Here is a 27138-nt window from a genome sequence, read left to right on the forward strand (position 1 = left end):
ACCCGCACTTCCATCAGTAGCTCCTGTGAAAATAAATCCTCAAGCTCTCCTACCTTAGGTATGCCGTCAGTTTCCTGTTGGAACCCTGACCCATAAAAAAAGGTCAGAGAGGTAGCAGGGGCAGATCCCCATTAAGCCTCTGGGTCATAGTGAGGAGTCTGGCTGTAACTTGGAATGGGAAGGTACTGAGCAGCAGAAAGAACCATCTTAAGAAGTAAGGATTAAAGCAGGGAGTTACAAGCACATTGTATTAATAGGGACAAGAGATTATGGTGGTTTGGATAAGGGAGACAGTGATGGAAATAGTGGTCAGATTCTGAATATCTTAGGACCATACAGGATTGGCTGATGGACTAGAAGGAAGATGAGAAGAATCAAGGACAACACCAGGCTTCTTCCTGAGCACCTCGCATAAAAGAGCTGTCATTTACTGGGACAATGCTGGGGGAAGAACGGTTTTGTCTCGGGGTAAGGAAACCAAATATTCCGTTTGGACATATCAAATTTAAGGTGCCTATTAGACATCTTAGGGGAGATTTTAAGTAGCTATATAACTGTGAATAAATGTATTTAAAGCCTGAGACTAGACAATATCATACAGCAAAGCCAGTGTAGGAGGAGAAGGGTTTAGGACCAAAGACTGAGCCCTGAGGCAGTTGAGGGGGCCACAATTTAAAAGAAGATGGGGAATCAGCAGCAAATCAATGAATAGGAGAACCAAGAAAGTGATGTCCTTGAAGTCAAGTAAGGAAAGTAGTTCAGAAAGAGGAAACTATCAACCAACCAAATGATGAGTTAAATAAGAGGTGAGCAGAATAATGACCATCAAATTTGGCAACACAGAGACTTTGCCAGCAGCAGGGTACAAGCTGGTCTATGTGCATGAGAAGGGACCAATGAAAAGACATAAGAATGGCAAGAACTGCTATTGATCAAGCACTACATGTGTGCCAGACTGTATGCTTTACAATGTTTTATCTCAAATTCTTACAACTCTGCTAGAAAAGTATTTTTAACCACATTTTACAGATAAGTTTCAAACACCTGCCAAGAATCCGTACAAGAAAATCCAAATGCCCAATGAAGGGAGGGACCAGAAGGGAAGCTTGCAAAAAAACACAACAGAAACACATCAACAAGAAATGGCAACTGACAAGGATGAGTCAAGGTTTCTAACTTAGATTTCTAAAAAGATGGTGGCAGCTTTAACTCCCAAAATATGGGAGAAAGAAAACAAATGGAAGGCAATGGTGGCAATTAGATCGTTTTTAAAGGTAATAAATTTGAAATGACAGTGAGATAGCGGTGGGAGGAAGTTCCATCATCAGAACAAAACAAAATCAAGCATTTGGTTCACACATAAAATAAAAACGAGTCTTGGCAGTATTATGCACTTTCAAAAAAAATCAACACCTGAAAGCCAGCCCTCCATTTTACCTGCAATCACCCAGGACTGATACAGAGGGTGCATTGAGAGGCGTCTGATTCGAGCCCTGGAAGGATGACAGTGACTGGAAATTGGCAACTGGAACCTCATGTCCCAACAAGCCATAGTACCACTGCTTGTACCTTAAAGGAAAAAAAAGTCAAAAAGATTACCGTATAATGATTAAAGTTGCATTTATACAAATGATCAAGCTGCATTTATACAAATAATAAATACCATTAGATTTGTGTGAGTGTATTTTACTCATTTTTGTTCTCATGAAGCTGTCCCCCCGGTGTCACACAGCATTTCTAGTTGTTAGGATATAAAGTGCTCATCACAATGCTACTACATAACTGTCTAATAAATGTAAACTGAAAATGAATAATTCATTAATTACACTGTATTAATTACCAAAGGCACGCACAAAAACAAAAGGTCTAGAGAAGATATAAACTGCATTTGATAGGTTGAAATGTTCAGAACGCCTTAAACCAGCAACGAAGTTTTCCCGGCGTTCGGTGACCACTTTGCCAGCCCCACGGTGGCAGCAGCTTTGTGGCTATCTTCAGCCTGCCATCATTGCCAGGTGCCCTCTTCTCAAACACTCTGGAACCAGGTATGGGTATCCAATCACAGCAGAAACTGGAGTGTGCACCTGCACGTCGGCCCATGACAAACCCCACAGAGCAGCCCCCCAGCCCCAAAGAATAATGCCAACCCTGACGCCGAACAGCTGCTCCTGACAGAGGCACAGAGCGTCTTCTTGGACTGCTCTCCAATTCCAATGGAGCTACTGGGAGTGTGAAAAGGCCAAAGGGCAATGGGGTCCCTCTGTCATCCTGCCCCACTACAGGACAATGGCCCAGACGGCCGTAGGAAGTTTGGCGCCCTCAAAGCTGATCAGGGTACCTGGGAGCCATCACTGCCATTTACTAAGTTGCTCACAGTTTCGTATCTACTCATAGGCCTGGCATCACATCTTCCTGGACCCGGACAGTTTATTCACACATAAGGCAAACACAATGTATTCAATTATGAACTATATAAAAAGAGATAAAGGAAAGGGCAGATACTTAATAGTGTCATAAATGTACGTTAGGGAATCCAAGCCTTTATGGGGCAAATGTGAAACTAAAACAGAGGAAAGCAGCCAGCAAGACCACGTGGTACTCCTTCAGCCTTTGAGAAAGCGAGGCAGGGAGGAGTAACAGGGCAAGAAACCGCTGTTCAGGTCTTCTCCAGTACCAAGCCCCGTGACAGACGCTTTTACCTCATTAAATCCTCAAAACAGCCCTTGATAGGATTAGCCCCATTTGAAGATGAGGAGCCTAAGACTCAGAGAAATTCTGCAGCTTGCCTAGGGTTACTGGAATTGGAAATCAAGTCTGCCCAAACTCAAATGCTCTCATCCATAAGCCAAGCCTGCTGCTTCCCTGGCAGGATAACAGAATGCCACCAAATCCGATCACTACAATGATTATGAAGAGGCTCATTTAAGAACAAAGAGAAAAAGGAAACTTTTATGCATTGGGATACTGCTATCTTTCAAATCGTTTTTTCAATGAAAAAAATTAAATTGCAAGTGATTGTAATATAATAATCATTTAAAAGAGATGGGGAGAGTACCTCAGTTTTGGCTCAGGTCATGATCTCAGGGTTGTGAGACTGAGCACCATGTCGGGCTCTGAGCTGAGCGTGGAGCCTGCTTGGGATTCTCCCTCTCTCTCTCTCCCTCCCCTACCCCCCAAAAAAGATGAGAAAAAATTACCAATGAAGAAAAAGGAAAAAACTCTCACAAGAAGGCAATTCCAGATATCAGTGGCATTCACAACCCAGTCAATGACTTGAAAGTCAGCTCACCAATGCAGAGCCAGCACTGGTGGATATCCACAGCAAAGGAAGTGATGAGGCCTGACTTCAGATCATGTTTTAGTGTCCACGCATTGCTTGAAGACCTGAGGTCCCAACCAACTAGAGAGCCATTCACAGTGGCATAGGCCAGGACAGACTGGGCCCCGGAGTTGAAGTGATGCATATCCACGACACAGCCATCATCCTTCTGGTCTAGAATTCTAAAGAAATACACAAAGCAAAAGGTAGAGATTTTTCTAGTCACTGAAAACATAGCACAAGCCTCTATCTAAGATGAATTTATATTCTAACCACAGTCAAGAAATAACAAGTCTGACCCATCAAGTTAATGATACCGGGGGTATTTTTTAAAATAATTTCAGACTTACAGAAGAGTTGCAAAAACAGTACAGAGAATTCTTGTATGGCTTTCACCCAGCTTCCCCTCATGTTGATACCCTATATAACCATGGAAAATTTATCAAAACTAAGAAATTAATCTTGGTACAATACTAGTAAAATACAGAACATAATCGGATTTTTATTAGCTTCCCACTCAAGTCCTTTTACTGTTCCAGGATCCAAAACAAGATACCACATGGCATTTAGCTGTCGTGTCTCTATCTGACCCTAGTCTTTGTCTTTCCTGATTGTGACATTTTTCAAGACTACTTGTTATTTTATAGAATGTCCCTCTATTTGGGTTTGCCTCATGTGTTCTCAAAAATAGACTCAGTTTATGCCTTACTGGAAAAACCACGAAATAACATCCTTCTCAGTCCATTTATGAGGAAGTACCTGATATTAATTAGAACATATTAGTGGTGATGTTAACCTTAATCATTTGGCTAAGGTGGTGTCTACCAAGATTCTCCACTGTAAAATTATTTTTCTATTTATAACTACTCAATCTTTGGGGCAAATACTTTTGAGACCATGTAAAAATCCTGTTTCTGCTTAAAGTTTTGTCAACAAATTTTAGGATCCTTTGGTAGATCATACCTGTGGTGTTCTAATGGTGACTATTTCCCTCATTCCTTACGTAATTATTGATTAGAATTTTTCTATAAAAAAGAACTGTCACTTTTCCCCCATTAACTTATTCATTTAGTTATTTATATCAGTATGGACTCATGGATATTTATCTTATTCTCTGAGTTGCAACTCAATACTATTATTATTGTTTTGTTGCTTAAGCTGGACCACAGGAAGCTCTCTTAGGTTGGCTCCAATGCCCTTTCAGTGTGCTTTGTTGAACCACTTCCTAACTTTCTGGCATCATGAGATACTCAAGACTCATCTTGTATTTTCACTGCCTAGCCCTGGAATGAACCAGTTCTCCAAGGAATCCTGGTTCCTCTTGTGGGAGAATGGTATTTAAAGATTTCTTTATTAGAGAGAGCACACAAACATTGGGGGAGAGCACAGAGGGAGAGAGAGAGAAAGAGAGAGAATATCGAGCATCCTGCTGAGCACAGAGCCTGACACTGGGCTCAATCCCATGACCCTGTAGATCGTGACCTGAGCTGAAATCAAGAGTCGGACGCTCAACTGACTGAGCCCCCCAGGTGCCCGGGAGAATGGTGTTTAAAAACCAAGGTCTGTGTGCTCAATGTTCATTGCTATGGGCGGGGGGGAGGGGGGGGGGTCCCTGGGGGTCCCTGCTCCAGTCTCTTTCAATGGCCAGAGCTAGAAAATATGAGCTAGACACCTCATACCTACACCCATTATCTGTACTTCCATATCTTTGTATGTGTATGTGTGCATATGTATACAAACATACACACACACACATATATACACACATATGCATATACATGTATCATGAGTCCATACTGATACTGAGTCCATATTGATATCTACCCGGCACCAGGGTTCATTCTAGCCATCCCCTTTTCAATGATTTTTTATTATATTATGTTAGTCACCATACAGTACATCCCCGGTTTCCGATGTAAGGCTTGATGATTCATTAGTTGTGTATAACACCCAGTGCACCATGCAATACGTGCCCTCCTTACTACCCATCACCGGTCTATCCCATTCCCCCCCCCCCCCGAGGCTCTCAGTTTGTTTCTCATAGTCCATAGTCTCTCATGCTTCATTCCCCCTTCTGATTACCCCCCCTTTCTTTATCCCTTTCTTCCCCTACTGATCATCCTAGTTCTTATGTTCCATAGATGAGAGAAATCATATGATAGTTGTCTTTCTCTGCTTGACTTATTTCACTTAGCATTATCTCCGCCAGTGCCGTCCATTTTGCAGCAAATGTTGAGAATTCGTTCTTTCTGATAGCTGAGTAATATTCCATTGTATATATGGACCACAACTTCTTAATCCAGTCATCTGTTGAAGGGCATCTCGGCTCCTTCCACGATTTAGCTATTGTGGACAATGCTGCTATGAACATTGGGGTGCATATGGCCCTTCTCTTCATTACGTGTGTATCTTTGGGGTAAACACCCAGTAGTGCAATGGCTGGATCATAGGGTAGCTCAATTTTTAACTTTTTAAGGGACCTCCACACTGTTTTCCAGAGTGGCTGTACCAACTTGCATTCCCACCAACAATGTAGGAGGGATCCCCTTTCTCCACATCCTCTCCAACAATTGTTGTCTCTTGCCTTGTCTATTTTTGCCATTCTAACTGGCGTAAGGTGGTATCTCAGTGTGGTTTTGATTTGAATTTCCCTGATTAGCCATCCTCTTTTCATATTTGTAATATGAATTTCTTCTTTCTTCAGCAGTGAGAAATCTGGCTCTCATTACCTACATATTTACCTATTGTTCAACCTTAATATACAACTAAAGTAATGCTGGAGTTGATAAACCATATTCCTGGGAAAAACAACCAACTAGAACATAGTGTTTAAGTTCAGTTCCTTCTGTCATTTGCCTTGCAGTGTCCAATTAAACCACAGTCTTCCAAAGGTATTAGGTTGGCTTGTTTATTGCCCACACTCTTCAATGTGACTATAAGCTTCATCTATATAATAAGTAGACTGATTTGTCATAGACTGCATTCTAGCTTTCATCCTGTATCTGGGTTGATTTTTTTTTAGAGTAAAATTCACTCTTTGTGGTATCTAGTTCTGTGCATTACGACAGATGCACAGCCATGGATCTTCTACCACAGAACCACAAAGAACAAGTCCACACCCCAAAAATTATCTTGTGCAGCCCCTTTGTAGTCAACTCCTACCCCACCCCCAACCTGTGACTACCACTGATCTCAATTCCTCCCTAGTTGGAAACATACAATAAATAGCCTTTTGGGTCTGACTTCTTTCATTAGGAAAAAGGATTTAGGATTCATTGGTTGTTGCATTAATCAATAGTTTATTCCTTTCATTACCGATAATAAAAGTAGTAAGATAACACTGATTCCTTTTTATGTACTATTCCATTATATGAGTATGCCTATTTTCTTCAAGCTGAGGCATTTTTAAACTAAAAAGAATTGATAAACATATTGGCCAGCCTCCCTGACCAGCATATGTCCTGCTTTTGCAGCACACACTATTTTAGTTTTATCTCTTAGATCAGGAGTCAGCAAACATTTTCTGTAACGAGCCAGACAGTAAATATTTCAGGCTTTGCAAGTCACAGCTCTACTGCATATTCATTTTTTTACAATCTTTTAAAAACGCAAAAATCATTCTTAGCTTATGAGCCATAATGCAGGTATAGTTTGCTGACCTCTGTGTCTTAGAGAAACAACTATATTTACAAACATTCTAATAATGACTGTATTTCCCCTAGAGGGATGATGAAAAGTCCAAATGCCAAATAAAATGTGAAAAGGTGCTATAAATTCTAATTATTAAGAGGCATGACGAGAGTCAATCTGACTGAAAGAAGCAAACTTAAAAGAAAAGACTCATGGCAAGGTTTCTTTGGAGCAACTGCTATCAGGCAGAGTGAAATCTACTAAACGTTCTGGCACAATCTCTCATCTACGTATCAATGTTTGCTTATGGTAAAGACAATAACATCCATAGTGGAAAGTGCTATCGGCTGTGAGGTACCTGTGGGAGGAAGGTGCATGTCTCTGTGTGTGTCCTAACAGCACAGCTATCACAGAACACAATCTGCCAACAGCTGTTGGTTAAGTTCCATGGAACTCAGTAGTTATACTGTTACATAGTCATCCTCTGCTGAAACAATTTTAAAGAAAACTGGCAGGTATTTTTTAGTTAAAAACAATATGTAATATGTCCTAGACAAAAGCTGCCCAAATCTGTTCAGTGAATGTATTAAACATAATGCATATTTTTAATTGTAAGGGCTAAACAAAATTATAAACAAACAATAAAATAACATAAACAATAAAATCCTAGACGATCCAACATACATCCTTTCCCTCCTTAGCTGCCCCAACCGCCGTGTCTTATAATCCTTGTAAGTATAAAAATCTGCTCACTCTGCTTTCTTCCTGTGGGATCTACCCCCTCTGCTGCCAGGCCCTTCTCAACCACCCTGCTTTGGCTGGCTAACTTACATCTCTGGTCTCCCCTCCCCCAGGCCTTCTTCCCTATCGCCGGCACGCTGGCTCCCCCTGTCCCTGTACCATGGGCACATTATCACACTGCAACTGGAATCACCTGTTAACTGGTCTGCTTCTTCCATTAGGCTGTAGCATCTTAGCCTAATAGATCTTATTTGTATTTGGCATCCTTGGTGTGTAGCACATACTGGTCAGTTGAAAACTTGTTCTGCTTTATCTTTAAACATTTTACCCTGTGTTTAATCTGTGGGCAACCACAATTTATATGAAATAAATTCTCAGATAAAACCAGCCAGTATTTCGTTTTACAATGATAAGCAAATCATTTGACTAAAAGCAGCACTCCATGTTCCTTCCCATCAACTTCAGACATTTTAATGCCAAGTGACAAAATGCTGACAACGTTTTGAGTTTCCTTTAATGAAGAACATTCACATTCTCAAAATCAGCCAGCCAGAATTATGCTTTTTGTAGCTGAGACAGAAGATCCAACTGATAATTAGGTTATTCAGATTCCAGACTGGGATGAGCCACAAGTTCAAAGCCGCCCTTCTGACCTTTGGCAGAAAGAAGATAGGCAGACACAGCTTTCTGAAACTAACTGCATCTGACAAATATGAGCTGAAACACAGTTTTATTTATTATTTATTTCATGTGCTAAAACAAAGTACAAACTAATAGGCCCTCAGTTGATCCAAACTACACTGGCAAGGTAGGATTAAATTACCCTGGTGCACTAAATGCAGTTAAAAAAAAACAAAAGATAGATACCTGCTTTGCAGAGGCTGAATCTTAGGAGACTTGGGCAGCTTAGAAGCTTCAATCGCAAGAAGCTGGACAGCACAGTTGTCAGACGCAATGGCTAAGTAGTGGGACCCCTGGCAGAATGTAAGCGTCTTGACACGTCCTCCAATTCGGCTGTATGTAAGAGTAGATCTGCACAAAAGAAAACAGAACGCATTTCTGCAAGGGCCACAAGAGCATTATTATTGCTATTATTCAATAAATATCCACATGGCTGTTGAGCAACAAAATTACTACTTTGAGGTCTGTTTTACCTCCTTGCTCTCCTAACAAATCTTAGACTCCTGCTCAAAAGCATTGGCACAAAATCAACTTTTCATATTTTTAAATGGCCATCCCCACACACTTCTCTCCTGTCACAGAAGAACTGTCCATCCTTTCCAACTGGAGCTCCCATTCTTAGTGCCCTCATCCAGCTTTCCTTTCACTCTTGCAATACCTTAAGCCCTTTTCTTACCTATTCTGCAATTCCTGGGATGCAGCCTGACGCAGCAGGAAAAGCACTGGCTTTGGAATGACTAGTTCCAGCACGGACCACCCATATGACCATGGTCAAGCCACTTACTCTGCTGTGTATCAGTTTACTCATCGACAAAACAGGACTGCCCTGACTTCTCTACTTGGAACACAGTGGAGCTCAAATAATAAGTAAATAATAAAACACTCATAAATGCAAAATATTTATTATAATATTCAGTCTTTCCCACACACATACTGACGTCTCAAGCTACTTCCCTTTCTCAAATTCACTGCCAAACTTCTTGAATAGATGAACTACACAGGGTGCCTCCCATGATCACCAATTCCCTTTCAATACCTTCAGTACCTCCTTCATAAGGTGCATACTCATCCTTCTACAGGGCCATACTTCTGAAAGATCACAAGCCCCTAATCACCAAATTTATTCATCTCCATCTTTTCTATTTGTTTCATTTTATTATGCAAGCTAATACATACTATAAAAAATTATCAAAACTACAGAAAAGAATAGGGAAAAGTAAAAACATTTATAATTCTATCACCCAGAAACACTATTAACATTTTGTTATATAACCTACCAAAGGGTTTTCTATGCATATTACAATATATTCATATTTGCTTTTTAAATAAATATGGAATGATATGTTGAATTTTTTTATTAAGCATTATTCTCTAGTTTACTTTTTCTTAATCACAGCTTTGTTGGGACATGATACCATAAGGTATAATATTTTACAGTGTATAATTCCATGATTTTTAGTATGTTAACAGAATTTTGCGTAAATCATCAGTGTCTGATTCTATATTTTCATCATTCCTAAGAAACCCAAAAAGGAAACCTCACATCCATTAGCATTCACTCCTCTTTTTCCTCTCCTGCCAGCCCCCGGAAACAAATTTGCTTAAGTTTTCTATGAATTTGCCCATTCTGGAGATTTCTTTGAACGCAGTCATATAATATGTTGCCTTTTGTATCTGGCTTCTTTCACTTAACAAAGTGTTTTCAAGGTTCATCCATTCCTTTTTACAGCCAAGTATTATTCCTTTCTGTGGAATACCACATTTTCTTTATCCATTCATCAGCTGATGAACATTTCTGCTGTTTCTGCCTTTTAGCTATTATGAATAATGCCGCTGTAAACGTTTGTGTGTAAGTCTTTGGACACACTTAAACATAGTGCCTCCAGGGACCCAACCAATATGGTAGATGAGTCAGGAGAAAAAGGAATACCAGTACCGCACAGTCTCTTGCATTTGTTTGCTCTCTCTCTCCCTCTACTATTGAGATATAATTTACCTATCATGAAATTCACTCTTTTAAAGAGACTGACAGTTGTAGTCACTAAGTTTTGTAACCATTACCATTATGTAATTCAAGAACATTTATACCACCCCAAAAAGAAACCCTGTACCGTCAGCAGTCACTCCCCAATCCTCCATTCCCCCAGCTCCTGCCAACTATGGATAGTCCTTGACTTACAATTTTTCAACTTCATGATAGTATAAAAGCAACAGCCATTCAGTTGAAACTGTACTTCAAACTTCGAATTTGATCTTTTCCTCGCTAGTGACACACCAGACGATCTAGCTCACCAGCAGCAGGGAGCCACAGCTCCCAGGCAGCCACATGATCACAAGGGTAAAAAAACAACACACTTACAACCATTATGAACCCCTACAACTGTTCTTTCTTTTGGTATTCAATAAATTACATGAGATATTCAATGCTTTATTATAAAATGGGCTTTGTGTTAAATAATTTTGCCCAACTGTAGGCTAATGTAGGCTTAGCACATTGGCTAAGCTATGGTGTTTGGCAGGTTAGGTGTATTGAATGCATTTTGACTTGAGGTATTTTCAACTTACAGTGGTTTTATCATGACATAACCCCATCATAAATCAAGGAAGATCTGTACTAATCTACTTTCTCTGTCTCTGTGGATTTGCCTATTCCAGATATTTCATATAAAGGGAATCATACAATATGCTAGCTGATCTCTGAATCGGGCTTCTTTCACTTAGCATGTCTTCAAGGTTTATCCATGTTGTAGCATGTGTATTTCACTCTTTTTTGTGGCTAAATAATAACTCCATTGTATGGAGGATACACCACATTTTGTTTGTCCACTCAACAGCTTGCAGGCATTGTGGTTTCCACTCTTGGGCTATTATGAATAATGCCGCTGTGAACACGTGTGTACAGATTTTTGTGTGAACAAATGTCTTCAACTGTCTTGGGTTTATACCTACGAGTGGAATCGAGGGGTCATTATTAGGTAACTCTGTGTTTAGCATTTGAGAAACTGCCAGAACTATTTTCCACAGTTACTGCACCACTTTACATTCCTACCAGCAACGTATAAAGGTACCAGTTTCTCCACATTCTCTCCAGCACTTGTTATTGTCTTTTTGATAACAGCCATTCTAGTCGGTGTGAAATGTTACCTCACTACAGTTTTATTTGCATTTCCCTAGTGACTAATCATGTGGGACAGCTTTCTGTATGTTTCCTGGTCCTCTGTGGAGAAACATCTATTTGAATCCACTATTTTTTAATTGTCCTCTTATTGTTGAGTTGAAAAAGCATATATACATATTCTGTATATTTATATTTACAAGTATTTCTCTTGTTCTGGGGGTTGTCCTTTCACTTTTTTGACAGTGTCCTTTGAAGCATAAATGTCTGTAGTTTTGATGAAGTCTCACTTATCTATTTTTTTTCTTTTGTCACATGTGCTCTTGAGGTTATATTTCAGAAACTCTTGCCATAAAGCAAATCTGGAAGTGTGAGTTCTCCATCTTTGTTCTTCCAAGAGTACTTTGGCTATTTAAGTCATTTGCATTTCTTTATGAATTTTAGAATCAGGGCGTCAATTTCTGCAGAAAGGCTGGTAATTTCATAGGGATTGCATTGAATGGGTACATCCATTTGGGGAGGACTGCTATCTTAACAATGTTAAGTATTCCATTAAATGAACACAGCATGAACGTAAGATGTATTTCCATTTATTGAGATCTACAATTTCTTTCAATGATGTTTTTATGGTCTTCAATATACTATAGTTCTCAGTACTTTTTTGATAAATTTATTCATAAGTATTTTCTTTTTGATGCTATTGTAAATGGAATTGTTTTCTTAATTTCACCTTTAGATCATTCATTGTTAGCACACAGAAATGCAATGTTTTATTCTATATACAAATACAGCATCATCTTGTATTCTGCAACTTTGCTGAACTCATTTGTTAGTTCTAAGAGGTCTTTCTTTTCATTGCTTAAGATACTCTATAAACAAAATTATGCTGTATGCTAATTTAGTTCTACTTCTTCCTTTCTAATCTGTAGGCCTTTTACTTCTTTCCCTTATCTAATTGCCCTAAAACCTCCAGGAAGTGGCAAAAGCGGACATCCTTATCCGGTTCCTCATCTCAGGGGGAAAGCTTTCAGTCTTTCACCATTAAGTATGATATCACAGTTATGGGTTTTTTGTAGATGTCCTTTATCAGTTCTCATCTATTACTAGACTGAATTGTTTTTAATCATAAAACAGTGTGAGATTTTGTCAAATGCTTTCTGTTGAGATGATCACTTGGTCTTTATCCTTTGTTCTATTAACAGGATATATTCCTTATTGATTTTCGTATGTTGAACAAGGTCTGCAGTCTTGGCATCAACTGAACTTGGTCATGGTATATAATCATTTTAATATGCTGGACTCAGTTTACTAGTATGTAGTGTAGGATTTTTATGCTTATAATAATCATGGGTATTCGTGTATTGTTTTCTCTTGATGTATCTGTCTGGTTACGGCATCAGGTAATATTGGCCTTACGGAATGAATTAGGAAATGTTCCCTCATCTGTTTTTTGGGAAGAGTTTTGAAAGATGAGTGTTATTTCATTAAATGAGGCCTGGGCTTTTCTTTGTGGGAATTTTTTTTAAATGACTAATTAAATCTTTTTGTTATAGGTCTATTCAGATTTTCTATTTCTTCTTGAGTATTTTAAAGATTTTTATTTATTTGTTTGAGAGAGAGAGCAGAGTGAGAGAGCACAAACAAGGGGGAGGGGCAGAGGGAGAGAAGGAGACTCCCCACTGAGCAGGGAGACCGGAGCCTAAGGCAGACACTCAACCAATTGAGCCACCCAGGCGCCCCTCTTCTTGAGTCATTTTTGACAGCTTGTGTCTCTCTAGGAATTTGTCCATTTCATCTAGATTATTTGTTGACATATAATTGTTCCAGTATTTTTGTCATAATTCCTTTTATTACGTGTCATGTCAGTAGTAATGCCCCCTCTCTCATTCCTAATTTTAGTAATTTGAGTCCTCTCTCTTTTTTATATTGGTTACTGAAGAAAAAGTTTGACAATCTTGATCTTTCCAAAGAATAAATTTTGCTTTTGTTGATTTTTCTTTATTTCCCCTTTAGTTTTTATTATTTCCTTCCTTCTAGTTGCTTAGGGTTTACTTTACTCTTCTTTTACTAGCTTCCTAAGGTTAAGGCTAAGTTACTGATTTAAGATCTTTCTTGTTTTTAAATATAGATGTTTACAGCTATAAATTTCTCTCTAAATACTCCTTTAGCTGCATTCCATAAGTTTTGGCATGTTGTGTTTTCATTTTCATTCATCTCAAAGTATTCGCTAATTTCCCTTTGAACTACTGGTTATTTAGCCATGTGGTGCTTAATCTCCACATATTTGTCAATTTCTCAAACCTTTCTGTTACTGATATCTAGCTTCATTCCACTGTGGTTAGAGAACATACATGTTGATATGTTTCAATGCTTTTAAATTTACTGAGGCTTGTTTTATGGCCTCATATGTGGTTTAATCTGGAAAGTGTTCCATGTGCACTTGAAAAGAATTTGTATTCTGCTACTGTTGGGTGGAGTGTTCTATTAAAATCTTTAGATCTGGTTCATTTGTAGTGTTGATTAAATCTGCCATTTTCTTTGTTGATCTTATGCCTACTTGTTCTATCCATACTGAAAGCAGAGTATTCAAGTCTCAACTATTATTGAATTACCTTACTTTTCCCTTCAATTTTGTTAGTTTTTGCTTCATTTGGGGGGATGTGTTATCAGGTACATATGTTTGCAAATTGTTATGTTTTCCTGATGCACTGACTCTTCTATCATTATAAAACGTCCTTATTTATCTATAGTAGCAATTTTTGTCTTAAAGCTTATTTTGTCCAATATTAATATAGCTGCTCCAGCTCTCTTTTTGGTACTGTTTACATGGTGTATCCTTTTACTTTCAACCAACTTGTGTACTTGAATCTAAAGTGCATCTCTTATACATCGGCCATAGCAACATTTTTCTAAGCTATGTCTCCTGAGACAAGGGAAACAAAAGCAAAAATAAACTATGGGGATTACATCAAAATAAAAAGCATCTGCACAGCAAAGGAAACAATCAACAAAACTAAAAGACAATCTGCTGAATGGGAGAAGATATTTGCATATGACATATCTGCTAAAGGGTTAGCATCCAAAATATATAAAGACTTCTACAACTCAACACCAAAACCACAAATAATCCAATTAAAAAATGGGCAGAAGACAGACATTTTACCAAAGAAGACATCCAGATGGCCAACAGATACATGAAAAGATGTTCAACATCACTCATCATCAGGGAAATGCAAATCAAAACCACTATGAGATATCCCCTCATACCTGTCAGAATGCCTAAAATCAAAAACACAAGAAACAACAAGTGTTGGTGAAGATGGGAAGAAAAAGGAACCTTCATACACTGTTGGTGGGAATGCAAACTGATGCAGCCACTGTGAAGAACAGTATGGAGGTTCCTCAAAAACTTAAAAATTGGATTACCCTATGATTCAGGAATTGCACTACTGGGTATCCACCCAAAGAATATGAAAACACTAATTCAGGGGCGCCTGGGTGGCACTGTGGTTAAGCATCTGCCTTCGGCTCGGGGCGTGATCCTGGCGTTATGGGATCGAGCCCCACATCAGGCTCCTCCGCTGGGAGCCTGCTTCTTCCTCTCCCACTCCCCCTGCTTGTGTTCCCTCTCTCCCTGGCTGTCTCTGTCACATAAATAAATAAAATCTTTAAAAAAAAAAAAAAAAGAAAACACTAATTCAAAAAGATATATACTCCCCTACGTTTACTGCATTATTTACAATAGCCAAAATATAGAAGTAGCCCAAGTGTCCATTGATAGATGAATGGATAAAGATGTGGTATATATACACAATAGAATATTACTCATTTCAAAGAATGAACTCTTGCCATTTGCAATGATATAGATGGATCTAAAGAGTACAATGCTAAGTGAAATAAGCCACTCAGAGTAAGACAAATACCATATGATATCATTCATATGTGCAATTTAAGAAACAAAACAAATGAACAAAGAAAAAAAGGGGACAAACCAAAAACACAGACTCTTAACTACAGAGAAGTGATGGTTACAAGGGAGGGGGAATGGGTGAAATAGGTAAAGGGGATTAAAAGTACATTTATCACAATGAGCACTGAGTAATATACTTAGAATTACTGAATCACTGTACTGTACACCTGAAACTAAGATAACACTGTATGTTAACTATACTGGAATTAAAAATTTTAAAACTGAATAAATAAATAAAAATAAAGTGTGTCTCTTGTAAACAGCACATAAGTCATATCATTTTTTTTATACTTTCTGCCAACACTGCCTTCTGATTACATTTATATGATTACCAATAAGGTAAGGCTTATGTTTGACATTTTGCTATTTGTTTTTTCTGTCTTGCACAGGTTTTGTTGTTACTGTTGTATTCCTCCACCACTGCCTTCTTTTGTGTTAAAAATGTATTTTCTAGTATACCATTTTAATTTCTTTGTTGTTTCTTATACATGTTTTTGAAAGGTTTTTTCCCTGGGAAATATATTTGTTATCTAATCAGATTAATACCAATTTCATTAATACACAAAAACTTTGCTTCAGAAGTTCCTTGTTCCTTCCTCCCTCTTCTGTACTATTATTGTCACATAAATTCTATATTTATATACTACAAGCCCATAGACACAATTTTATAATTATTTACGTGATCATCTTTTAAATAAGACAACAGGCTATAAAAGAGTTATAAAAATAATTTGTACTGTCTCTGTTTTTTCATGTGGATTCAGGTTACTGTCTCATGTCCTTTCCTTTCAGCACAAAAAACACCTTTAAGTATTTCATTTAGGGAAAATCTCCTAGTAATAAATTCCCTGTTTTTAATGACCTCTCCTTTGTTTTTGGAGGACAATTCTGCTGCATATAGCATTTTCAGTTGACAGTCTTTTTCTTTCAACACTTCGAATATGTCATCTCACTGACTTCCAGTCTCCATCATTTCAATGAAATGTCAGCTATTAATCTTATTAAGGATCCCCTGTATGCAGTAAGTCCCTTATCTCTCACTGCTTTCAAGATTCTGTCTTTCAACAGTTTGCTCATCTTGTGTCAAGTATGGCTCTCTTTGATTTTCATCCTACTTGGAGTTCACTGAGCTGCTTAAATATGCAGATTAATGTTTTCCACCAAATCTGGGGAGTTCTTAGCCAGTGATTCTTCAAATACTCTTTCTCCTCCTTTTTCTCTCTCCTCACCTTCCAGGACTCCTACTATGTGTATCTTAGCACACGTGGTGTTCTGCACGCCTATGAAGCTCTGTTCATTTTTCTTTACTCTTTTTTAGTTTTTGTACCTCGGACTGAATAATGTCAACTGATCAACCCTCAGCTGATTTTTTCTCTTGCCAGCTGAAATCCGTTCAGCCTTTCTTGTGAATTTTTCATTTATTTCACTTATTTCATTATTTCAGTTATTTCACTTTTCAACTCCAGAATTTCTATCGATCACTTCTATCTCTTTATTGATATGGATATTTGGAGACATTTTCTTAATTTACTTTTAATTCTTTAAACACGGTTTCTTCAATTCTTTGAAAATATTTTTAATAGCTAATTTAAAATCTTTGTCTAGTAAGTCCAATATCTGGGATTATGGAGGAACAGTTTCCATTGACTTTTTTTCCTGTATATAAACCATACTTTCCTGTTTCTTTTCCTGACCTGCAATTTTTTGTTCAAAACTAGATATTCTAATATGCCAATTTTGGAAATAATATTCCAAGGCTATTGCTGTTTATTTAGTGACTCCTCTTGGATTAATTCTCTGAAGTCCATATTCTTTCTCATGTGTAGCCACTAAAGTCTTTGTTCAGTTAACTTAGTGGTCGGCTAATGACTACACAGACATTTCCTTTCCTTACATGCCTTGAAATGAAAAGCATTCTAGCCTTTGTTGAGGTTCTCTGTGTTTGCAAGACACCTTCAAGAAGGCAGCTTACAACTCTGCCTCATCTTTCATTTCCTGCTTGCAAAGAGTCTCAAGGTCAGCCAGAGGCAAGAACTCGGGGTCTTCTCAGTTCTTTCTTGGGCATGCATACAATACATGCATACTATACATGCATGTGGCCTTATAGATACCCATGAATATGTCTGAACTTTTCAAAGGCCCCTACAGATATATCATTCCCTAGTTCTTCCTTATAAGTTTTTTGTTAGTCTCTTGTTAGCTACAATTGGTAATGCCACCTCAGGCTGCAATGTTAACAAACAGCATTGATAATTTCAACAAATGTCCTGTGGGCAGAGTTTTTCTCAAAGAACAGGATGAGTCAGATCAAATAAAGATAGATCCTGAGAATGGAGCTTTCAGCAAGGTGGCAGAAAGGTCAAATAGTGACAATTCCCTAGAAATGGGGCTTTTGGCCATTATGACCCCTCCGGTCACTACTAAGCTGCTGGTTTTCAGGGCTACCACAGTTGTGGGACTTTGAGTTTCAAAGCCACTGAACAGCATGATAAAAGACTGGGGGACTATTAGTTTTCAAAGCTACTGCACTGCTTGGTAAAAGGGGATAAAATCAGGGAACACATGGCTCACTGTTCTGAAAGCTGATATTCTTAAAGAATGCTCTTCAGACTAATGCAGGACTTAATTTCTAGAGTTCTGAAAAAGTTGATATTGACAGTATCTACCAGTGTTCTATTTTTATTAAAGAGATTTTTAGAAATCCTTACTTGATCATTCCAAAAACAGAAACCCTACATGAGTTCTTAAACCTACTTTCTTACACGACATATTAACATATTTTATATCAAAAAACTTATTCCCGCAACATCACTTTTGTATTTGCACCAGCACTTATCTAATTTTACCTCTACTGCTAAACCTCTGGTTTCTTTCTAATTTTTTACTATTATAAAGGAAGCCAATCTGAAAAGCCCTTAAAACTAAATCTCTGAGTTCATTCTTAGTCATTTCCTTAGGATATGGACATCATAAATGCTTGTAATATATATTGTCAAAAAGCCCTCCAAAGATGATGGATGTATCACTTGCATTCCACCAAAGGGCACTGTATGAGAATGCCCAATGGCCTTACTAGGTTTTCATGCCAATTGGCTTTTATATTACATTTGAGAGCTGCCTCTAAGTTCCTTTCTTAAAACTCTTTCTTCTGTGCAGTTTGATGTAACTTAAATGGCTGCTTCTTTCTCCTTTCCTGACCACCACTCTTCCTGTCCCTGAAATTCAACTGGCAAAGATTAAGGCCTCAGGCATACTCAGGCCTTTTATAGGCCTTTATGCTCCCTTTTCTTCAGAGTAGCCACACCACTCAAAAACTTCAACCTCCAACACTATCAGCAACTCTAAAATATGTAACACTGTAACTTTCTTGCACACCTCTCATACTGTGTCATCTCTTCATCCAGACAAAACTCCACTGAGATGTTTTATCATCACATTCAAGAAGTACCAAATTCATCAACCTCCCCTAAAACTGAGAAGCTAAATGAGCCCAAAATAGGGTAACACAAGAAGCATATATGGAAAATATAATTTAGAATACTATAAAGGATTAAGTTTTTTAAAAATTTAATGTACAAGTTTAGAAAAAGAGCAATTTTTCACAAACTAGTGCCCAAGGGACAAAGCAAAAATTTAACTCAAGAATGAAGAAAATGGCAGGGCCAAGAGCTGCGTGGCCTAAATCACAATAATATTCAATGAGAAAGTCAGCACTGGGAACTGGGTGGTCAGCCAACGTAACGCATAGGGGGAAAAACCTCAGTAGAGAGAATGTACTAGTAACATTTCCTAAGAAAATACTTTTCCTAAGAAAAAAAGTTTTGTTGCTCTTTTCCAGCCACCAGCTGTTCCCCACTTGGATCTGGCAATAATAATGGCCTGCTTCTCCCCTAATCCAGTTCATGAAGGCATATGATAAGGGTATAACATTCTGTTCCCTTCCCCACATCCCCACTGTGGAATGAAGCACCCCCAAGCCAAGGCCTACTGCACTCCACAAACAAGACAGCAGGTGTTACAGAAAAGCAAGAGCAGCTGCATCCAGAGGAAATCCAATCTCCTAATTATCATACAAACTTCCTAAAGACTATACAGTCAGCTGAACTGCCACATTTTCTGGGATACCACTGTCTGAAATGTGACACTGGGATACCACTCCCTAAAATATGACACTGGAATACAGAGGGCATGGCTCAGTAATAAAAATCATTTGGGAATTAACGAAGCTTTTGTAAAGTTAATCAATGATTCCAAGTTGTTTCTGGAGAGGTTTACACATGTCAACTGAACTTCCCCTCTTAATAAAAGGGACAATGAATTCAACTGATGATGATAATAACAAAGAGCCATTTGAAAAATAATTATCAGAAGAGGTGTTTAAAATACTAATGAAAATGGTAACAATGGTGGGAAAAAAATCAAAAGAATGGTTGTAGGCAGGAGTTCTCTGTGAAGGGACATTAGGGGACATTCTTCTGGTGTGATGGCTACATTCTATACCTTGAGACTGGCTTAAGTTGCCGAAGTGTATGTTATTTCTTGGAACTCGCGGAATGGTTCACTTAAGATCTGTGTATTTCATAGCATATAAATTTCATCCCAAACAAAAAAAAATTATAAACACATACTGATCTCTACTTAATGATAAATAAGCTGAAGTGTTTAGGGGAAGTGTACTAATGTCTGTAACTTATTCTGAAATACAATTTAAAAAGATGAACGGATAGGAGGATGGATAATATAATTACATGACATGGCAAATCTAGTAAAATTACAGAATCTGTGTGGCAAGTGCATGAATGTTCACTGTGAAACTCTTTCAACTTTACTTATAGGCTTGAAATTTCATAATCAAATGTTGACAAAAAATTACTAAATGAAGCCAGGACTCTGTTACTGGTTTTGATTGATGTTCTGACCAATGCAATGCCAAGAAAGAATGAACATGAAAATAATTAAGCACAGAGTAAAAACATAGATCTCTTTTAAAAAGTAAACAGCACAAAACTGTATCACATTGCTAAAAGTAAACTTTTAACTTATTTTGGTTATCAAAGATATTGTGCTTGATGATTTTGTGGTTAACTGTAGTCACTGAACTGATAACAAGAAAAGCACGAGAAAAGCTCCACAGAACAGGTATTTCTTCCACTTACCACTGCTATATCCTAAAACAGCACCTGTCAGAGTGAGCAGTCAACAAACATTTGTTGATTGAATAAATGGATTCTGCTCCCAAGCATTATTACCTGGTAGTGGTGGTCTTCCCTTCCATCTTTTGACTGTTCCAGATTTTCACTGTGCCATCATTTGAACATGTTGCAAAAAGTGAATGTTCATCAGACACTCTAATTCGATTCACAGCAGACTTGTGTTCATGAAGATGTGCAACTAGTAGCCCTTTAGGACGCCACCCTAAAGAAAAGCAAAGGAGCAGGTCTTAAACTATAGTGTACAAATACAATATTCCTCACCTCCAGCTATAGTCACCAACGACCAGCATGAGAACAATCGTAAGAACTAAACAAAGGGTACCAATAGCTAGACGATACAAAGTGGTCTATTAGACCATGACAGTTACTATTATTTATTAAGACATCCAAGATAGCAATTAAGTGTTGATCAAAGAGCCTTAGAAAGACTGCACATGGGGCCCTCCTCTAGTGTCTAGTGCACAACAGTCACTTACCACCTAGAAAAACCCTGACTACTTGCTCAACAGTCAGAGATAATGGCTATCGTAAACCTAGAGAAGCTGGGTGCTAGGGAGGCAACCTGGTTCTCAAATCTCAAAGACCCAGATCCACCATAATATAATGTGTGACCTTAGGGTACTTATTTAAACTATCTGAGCTTCAATTTCCTCAAATGTAAAATGAGGGAAATATTACTTAACCCAAAGGGTGGATATGGATAAACGAGATGTATAGTGTCTAATATTGTCCCAGGTCCACAGTAAACACCTAAATGTTGATTTCCTCATCACCTGCAGTCATTTATTGTATGGTATCAACATGTTAATTAAACAGTATTATGAATTATAGCCTCAGAATGCCCATGGATTTTCCAGTACTTTGCTACATCTATACACTTGTTATATTACGTATATTCTTTTTGTGTATGATTAATTTCCTCTAATAAATTATAGATCTGCTGAGGCCAGAGACCATGTCTTATCCATTCTGAATCATTCACAGTACCTAGCATAGGTCCCTGCACATAACTGTCCTCAATGTATGATGAGTCAATTTTTATATTAAGTGAAACATTTAAAATTTAATATTAATCAATTTTAAAATAAAACAAAACAGAAAGCTATGCTAAAGATGGTCCTGTATTGGGATTCAGCAGAGTATCTAATTAAGTGATAACAATGTCATTTTAGGATAAAATTATTTCTTTTTACCAGAAAACAAAAATGAAACCAAGATTATTGCCAAACCTGGCAAAATCTAAATAAAAAAATATGTTTCCCTTGGATCTCTAGCTTACATGTGTGGGAAGAACAGCTGAATGTGACTTTTAAAGAGGATATGCTAAATTTGAAGGTGATCAAAAACACTTTGCCATGAAGTCTAGATAATTTACCAGGCTAGATTGAACATTTCCCTCTAGAGAAAATCAATTTCACACGATCATTCAACTGTGGAAAGAAAAAAATCAAACGCCCAACAGTCACTGCACATTTCTTGAACCTCAAAACTTGAAACCTTGTTTGTGATTAAGGAATAAAAAGTACAGCTCCACTTAAGTATAAAATGCTACTTATAAAAACAGATTCTATTCCAGGATATTATTTGACCTGAGATGCTACCTACCACTTAATAATACTTTTTAAATCTTTAAGTCATTTATCTCCACCAGCATTTTCCCCTGGAGTACACGACAGAAGCACACAGAATTCATGCGATTTTAAATCTCTACACATAAGCAAACTATGCATTTCTTTTCAGAGTTTTCAAGTTAAATTTTTATTATTAAAATCTATATACAGGAGCGCCTGGGTGGCACAGCAGTTAAGCGTCTGCCTTCGGCTCAGGGCGTGATCCCGGCGTTATGGGATCGAGCCCCACATCAGGCTCCTCCGCTATAAGCCTGCTTCTTCCTCTCCCATTCCCCCTGCCTGTGTTCCCTCTCTCGCTGGCTGTCTCTATCTCTGTCAAATAAATAAATAAAATCTTTAAAACACACACACACACACACACACACACACACACACACAAAACCAAAAAAAAAAAACAAAAAAAAATCTATATACAGAAACTCATTAAAAATGTTTTTAAAATCTGCAAATCTAATATCAAAAACCAGCTCCACCACATTTATACTGGGCAAGTCTATTAACATAGCTGAGCCACATTTTCATCTGAAATAGCTCTAAGTTACTTTTAAATCTTCTCAAAATATAGCAGTGTTTCCACAAAATGTTAATCACTGAGTGGTGGAGTTTTGGATGATGATTTTTTTCTTTTTAAAAGTACCCATTACTGGGGTGCCTGGGTGGCTCAATTAAGTGTCTGCCTTCAGCTCAGGTCATGATTCCAGGGTCCTGGGATAGAGTCCTGCATCAGCTCTTTGCTCAGCAGGGGGCCTGCTTTTCCCTCTCCTTTTGTTCTTCTCCCTGCTTGTTCTCTCTCTCTTAAATAAATAAAATCTTTAAAAAATAAAAAAATAAATAAAAATACCCATTACTTTACAAATGCCAAAGAAAATAAAGAGACGTAAACCCTTCAAATTAAAAGCTGGAGCATACTCCAAGACGACTGACATTCTATGAAAAAGTGGCATGACACTAAGCAGGCAGGTAAAACCTAGCACTATAAACAGAGAAAATGGACCAGACAGGCTGAAACACTAAGTAGCTTAAACAAGACACTGTAAGTTGCCCACACAGCTAAGAAGATCCAAGCTCCACAGATAATGACTTAAAATTCCTCACTTAATGAAACCTTCCTCTGGGCTTCCAAGTGACAGTTTTGTTCTTACTTCCTTAATTATCCTGCGTTAGACTGTAGGCTTCAGCACCCAGGCTAAAATACAACTACCTAGCAGTGGCACTTTTACCGGGTGGTGGTGGTTTACTCTCCCATTCGGCATTTTCCATCATCTGCTTAGCTACCCTCTCAGCGGTACACTGCTCCCGCTTCTGCTGGATGAGCTGCTGAAGTTCCGTTTTACAAGTTGTGATCCGAATCTGGTAGGTAGATGGTAAAATTGTACTACTCAAAACCTGTATTGTTGGTTTTCTATTTTGGACATTTGTCACTTCTGGAAGCTGCAAAACAGAATTATAACTATTTACATCATAAAGTATACTCAATGATAAAACTGTATACCCATGTTCTTTCTCTCCATTATATCTGCTTTTTTTCCTTAATAATGTACCAATTTTTAAATCCATTTAAATACAATGACATTTTTTCAGTGAAAAGCTAACTAAAAGATTAACCACAAATATTACATTTCTAAACCTATACATTAAAAAAAAACTATCAGTACAGCAATAACATTAAACAAAAATCCTCATTAATTCAAGTAAAAAGAAATAGAAATTTATCAGTTGGTTCAGTTTATATTTTTCATTTAAAATATGACTGGCTTAGGGAAGAGTTAAATTGCAAATTTATTTCAAATATATAAAAATCATCATAACATTTCTCACACATGGCAAACTAGGGACTTCTCTTCCAGGAGTATTTTTGCTATTTTTACAGGTATGTTATATTAGAGGAAGAATAAAAGCAGATTTAAAAGGTTCACTGCAACCTAATTATAATCACAGTTCATAATGATGTCTTCAACCCACAATTTTAGATCACTTTATTGGTGAGTACTCTAACACAAGACCTTTTTTGATGCTTTCAATAATTAGACCTCCCCTTGTCCATAAAATTAAAGATAAACCTGTTTTTAGAAAGAAACATGTCCTTAATAATACAGAACAAACTGAGGGTTGCTGGAGGGGAGGTGGACAGGAGATGGGCTAAATGGGTGATGGGCATTTGTGTTGAGCACTGGGGGTTATATTCAAGTGATGAATCACTAAATTCTAGTCCTGAAACCAATATTACACTATATGTTAACTAAGTAGAATTTAAATAACTTGAAGAAAAAAAAGAAACATGTCCTCCCTAAAGGACAACTCACTACATTGATTTTTCCAGTACAGTACACAGCCTTTAAACAACCAAAACAGTAAAATGGGAATGAAAGACAAAAGCAGGATTATTGAGTAAGTGATAGTACCTGTGGAGAAGTTGACAAAGGGACACAAATGCCAGCAGAGGACTCAGAACGAGGTGGTTTCCCGGTCTGAATCACCTCCTGGTCACTCCCTTTAGGTAGGGCCTGTGGGATGTTCGGTGGTTCCAGTGACCCAAACATACTTTTCCATTCTTCATTTACATTTGAGTCTTGTTTTACGTGTTTTCTAGCTACAAATACAGATTCAGAATAGTCAGTCTAAGGGAAACCTCTAAACCAGTAAGCGCTTTTATTTATTTTTTTGGTGGGGGAGGGACAGACAGCAATGGACTTCACATCCTATTTGTTCTTTATGATCTCTGATTTGTATTTCATTTATATTTACACATCAACTCATTAACTCTCATTCTATCTCTGGGACAGATACACTTTCAATGGTATTAATAATGTGAGCTAACTGCTTCCTAGTTTCCCAAGGCTAGCTCAATTTCAAATAACCACTTTATCTCAAGAAACAACAATAAAAACAACTTTTTCAAATGTCACTGACCACACTGTTAAATATGACCTATTTCTCGTATCAGTTACTTAGGAAACAAAATGTAAAAATCAATTGCTATACACTTACCTTCTGACTATAAAGAGAAACCCTTTTTAAAAAATGTTTCGCCAATTACAAAAAGTACATTAAATAACACAAAGTTCTAGCATTACCAAAACATAACAGGAATTGACTCCATATGTAAACCTCATAGACAATATAGTTTAATGATACACCATACCATTGTGCAAAAATAAAATAGTACAAAGTGTTTCACAACCTGTTTTTCTCTTAATTAAATACATTGAATGTTTATTTAAGTATCCCCCTATTAATGGACACTTCAATTATTTCTTTTTTTTAAACTGAGAACATTCTTATACATATTTCTTCACGTTTATCCATATTTCTTGGGAGAAATTTCCAGAATTGAAAATGGTGACTCAAAGAATAAGAATATTGCTTTCTAAAAAGAGTATGTTCAATTTATATTCTATCGACAGTGTATGAAAAGGCCTAACAATAGGTATCATCAGTCTTTGCTACTCACATGGCAGAAAATGGCATCTTACTGGTTTGCATTTATTTACCTTTTCAAACATGGATTTCTATTCTTCCATCAGTTGTAAGCTCAAATCCTTCAATATTTTTCTTTTGGGGTCTTTGTGTTTTTCTCATAATCTGTACCAGTGCTTTACTTACCATCAATGTAATCCACAGATAATTGAGTTCCAAATACTTTATCCCAAGTTTGGCAGTTAGAGGTTTATTTCAATATAATTCAGCTGCCCTTAAAATCTGATACTAGAAGAGTGGTTTTTAAAGGCATGTACTTGGAAGTAAGTACATCTCAGAAAGAGTTAAAGGAAGAACACACAAGATCTTAAAAACCTCATATAGTCAATGTCAACCAACATCCTTGTCACATAGTTGACAGTTCTAAATCTTGAGACTTCAAATGATTAAGTCTTCTCTGGTGTCTACTCTTTTGTATTTCACTGGGCATTACCTACTAAAACAAACTAGGTAACTATCTCATTTTAACATCGTCTATTGACCTTGGGTTGGTGTTTAAAGGATTAAAAAATAGGATTTCATCTTCAATATACATCTCCATAAAAGCAACATGATTTCATTATAAGAGCAGAGCTCTGGAGTCAAGCCTCGGTTTGAATCCTGATTCTGACACAGAGAGCCATGATTTTGAGAGGTTACATAACCTTTTAACTGTTAACTCAATTCTCCACTTTTCGTCCCCCAAATTTTCCTGCTACATAATGGAGTCACCCACAGTACTTGAATGTTCTATATTTGAGAAAGCGACTTTTTATTTTACTACTAATTAGCTACAACTAGCCATATGAAGTAAATAATAACAACAAGCTAAACACACACACACACTAAACATACTAACCTCGCTTGTCATCAGGTTCCTGTTTGGTTTTAACAAGATCAACTTGTCTCCCAGTTATGCCTAATGCTGCTAAGTCAATTACACCTTTCTGACTACTATCATGGAGATGGCTCTGGTCTACTATATTGGCCTTTGCTTTGTTAGATTTCATCATGAAGTCTTTCAGTGCCAAGAGTTTGTCTTCCTCTTCCTCTGTCATTCCCTAAAACCAAATAAAACCATATGTTCTACGTCATTTTCAAAAGCAGTAACAGGCCTTGGAATGACTAACAACTGAATGGTCAAAACACCACTGTAAAATTTTAAGAGTTACAATGCTAAAATAAAGCAAGCAAAAAGGTAAGAGAAAAATAAAAGTATCGATACAGAACAACATCTCACTATTCTGATCTCCCAGAACACCCTGTATTGTGGCACTTTCTATTTTGTAGCATAATTTATATCTTAACTTTCTTTCTAAATGGGAGCATTCAGTATAATTCATCTTTGAAATCTCCGAAGAACTTAACACAGTGCCAGGTAT

The 27138-nt window shown here is 37.5% G+C and overlaps 1 protein-coding gene across 4 annotated transcripts in view; it reads right to left on the reverse strand.

Moving 5' to 3' along the window:
• Positions 1–27138, reverse strand: part of PIK3R4 (phosphoinositide-3-kinase regulatory subunit 4) — a 77293-nt gene that overhangs the window by 4097 nt on the left and 46058 nt on the right. For all 4 annotated transcript variants that reach the window (XM_045791739.2, XM_045791740.2, XM_045791737.2 and 1 more), the window contains exons 10-16: positions 26616–26817; positions 24703–24890; positions 23521–23731; positions 20706–20871; positions 8558–8722; positions 3290–3501; positions 1438–1569 (exon numbers count right to left, since the gene is read on the reverse strand). In XM_045791739.2, coding sequence (XP_045647695.2) covers positions 1438–1569; positions 3290–3501; positions 8558–8722; positions 20706–20871; positions 23521–23731; positions 24703–24890; positions 26616–26817 — 1276 coding nt within the window. The remainder of the gene's footprint in view (positions 1–1437; positions 1570–3289; positions 3502–8557; positions 8723–20705; positions 20872–23520; positions 23732–24702; positions 24891–26615; positions 26818–27138) is intronic.

Source organism: Ursus americanus, chromosome 20, assembly GCF_024610735.1.
Source record: "Ursus americanus isolate L20-20 chromosome 20, mUrsAme1.1.p, whole genome shotgun sequence".
NCBI lineage: Eukaryota > Metazoa > Chordata > Mammalia > Carnivora > Ursidae > Ursus > Ursus americanus.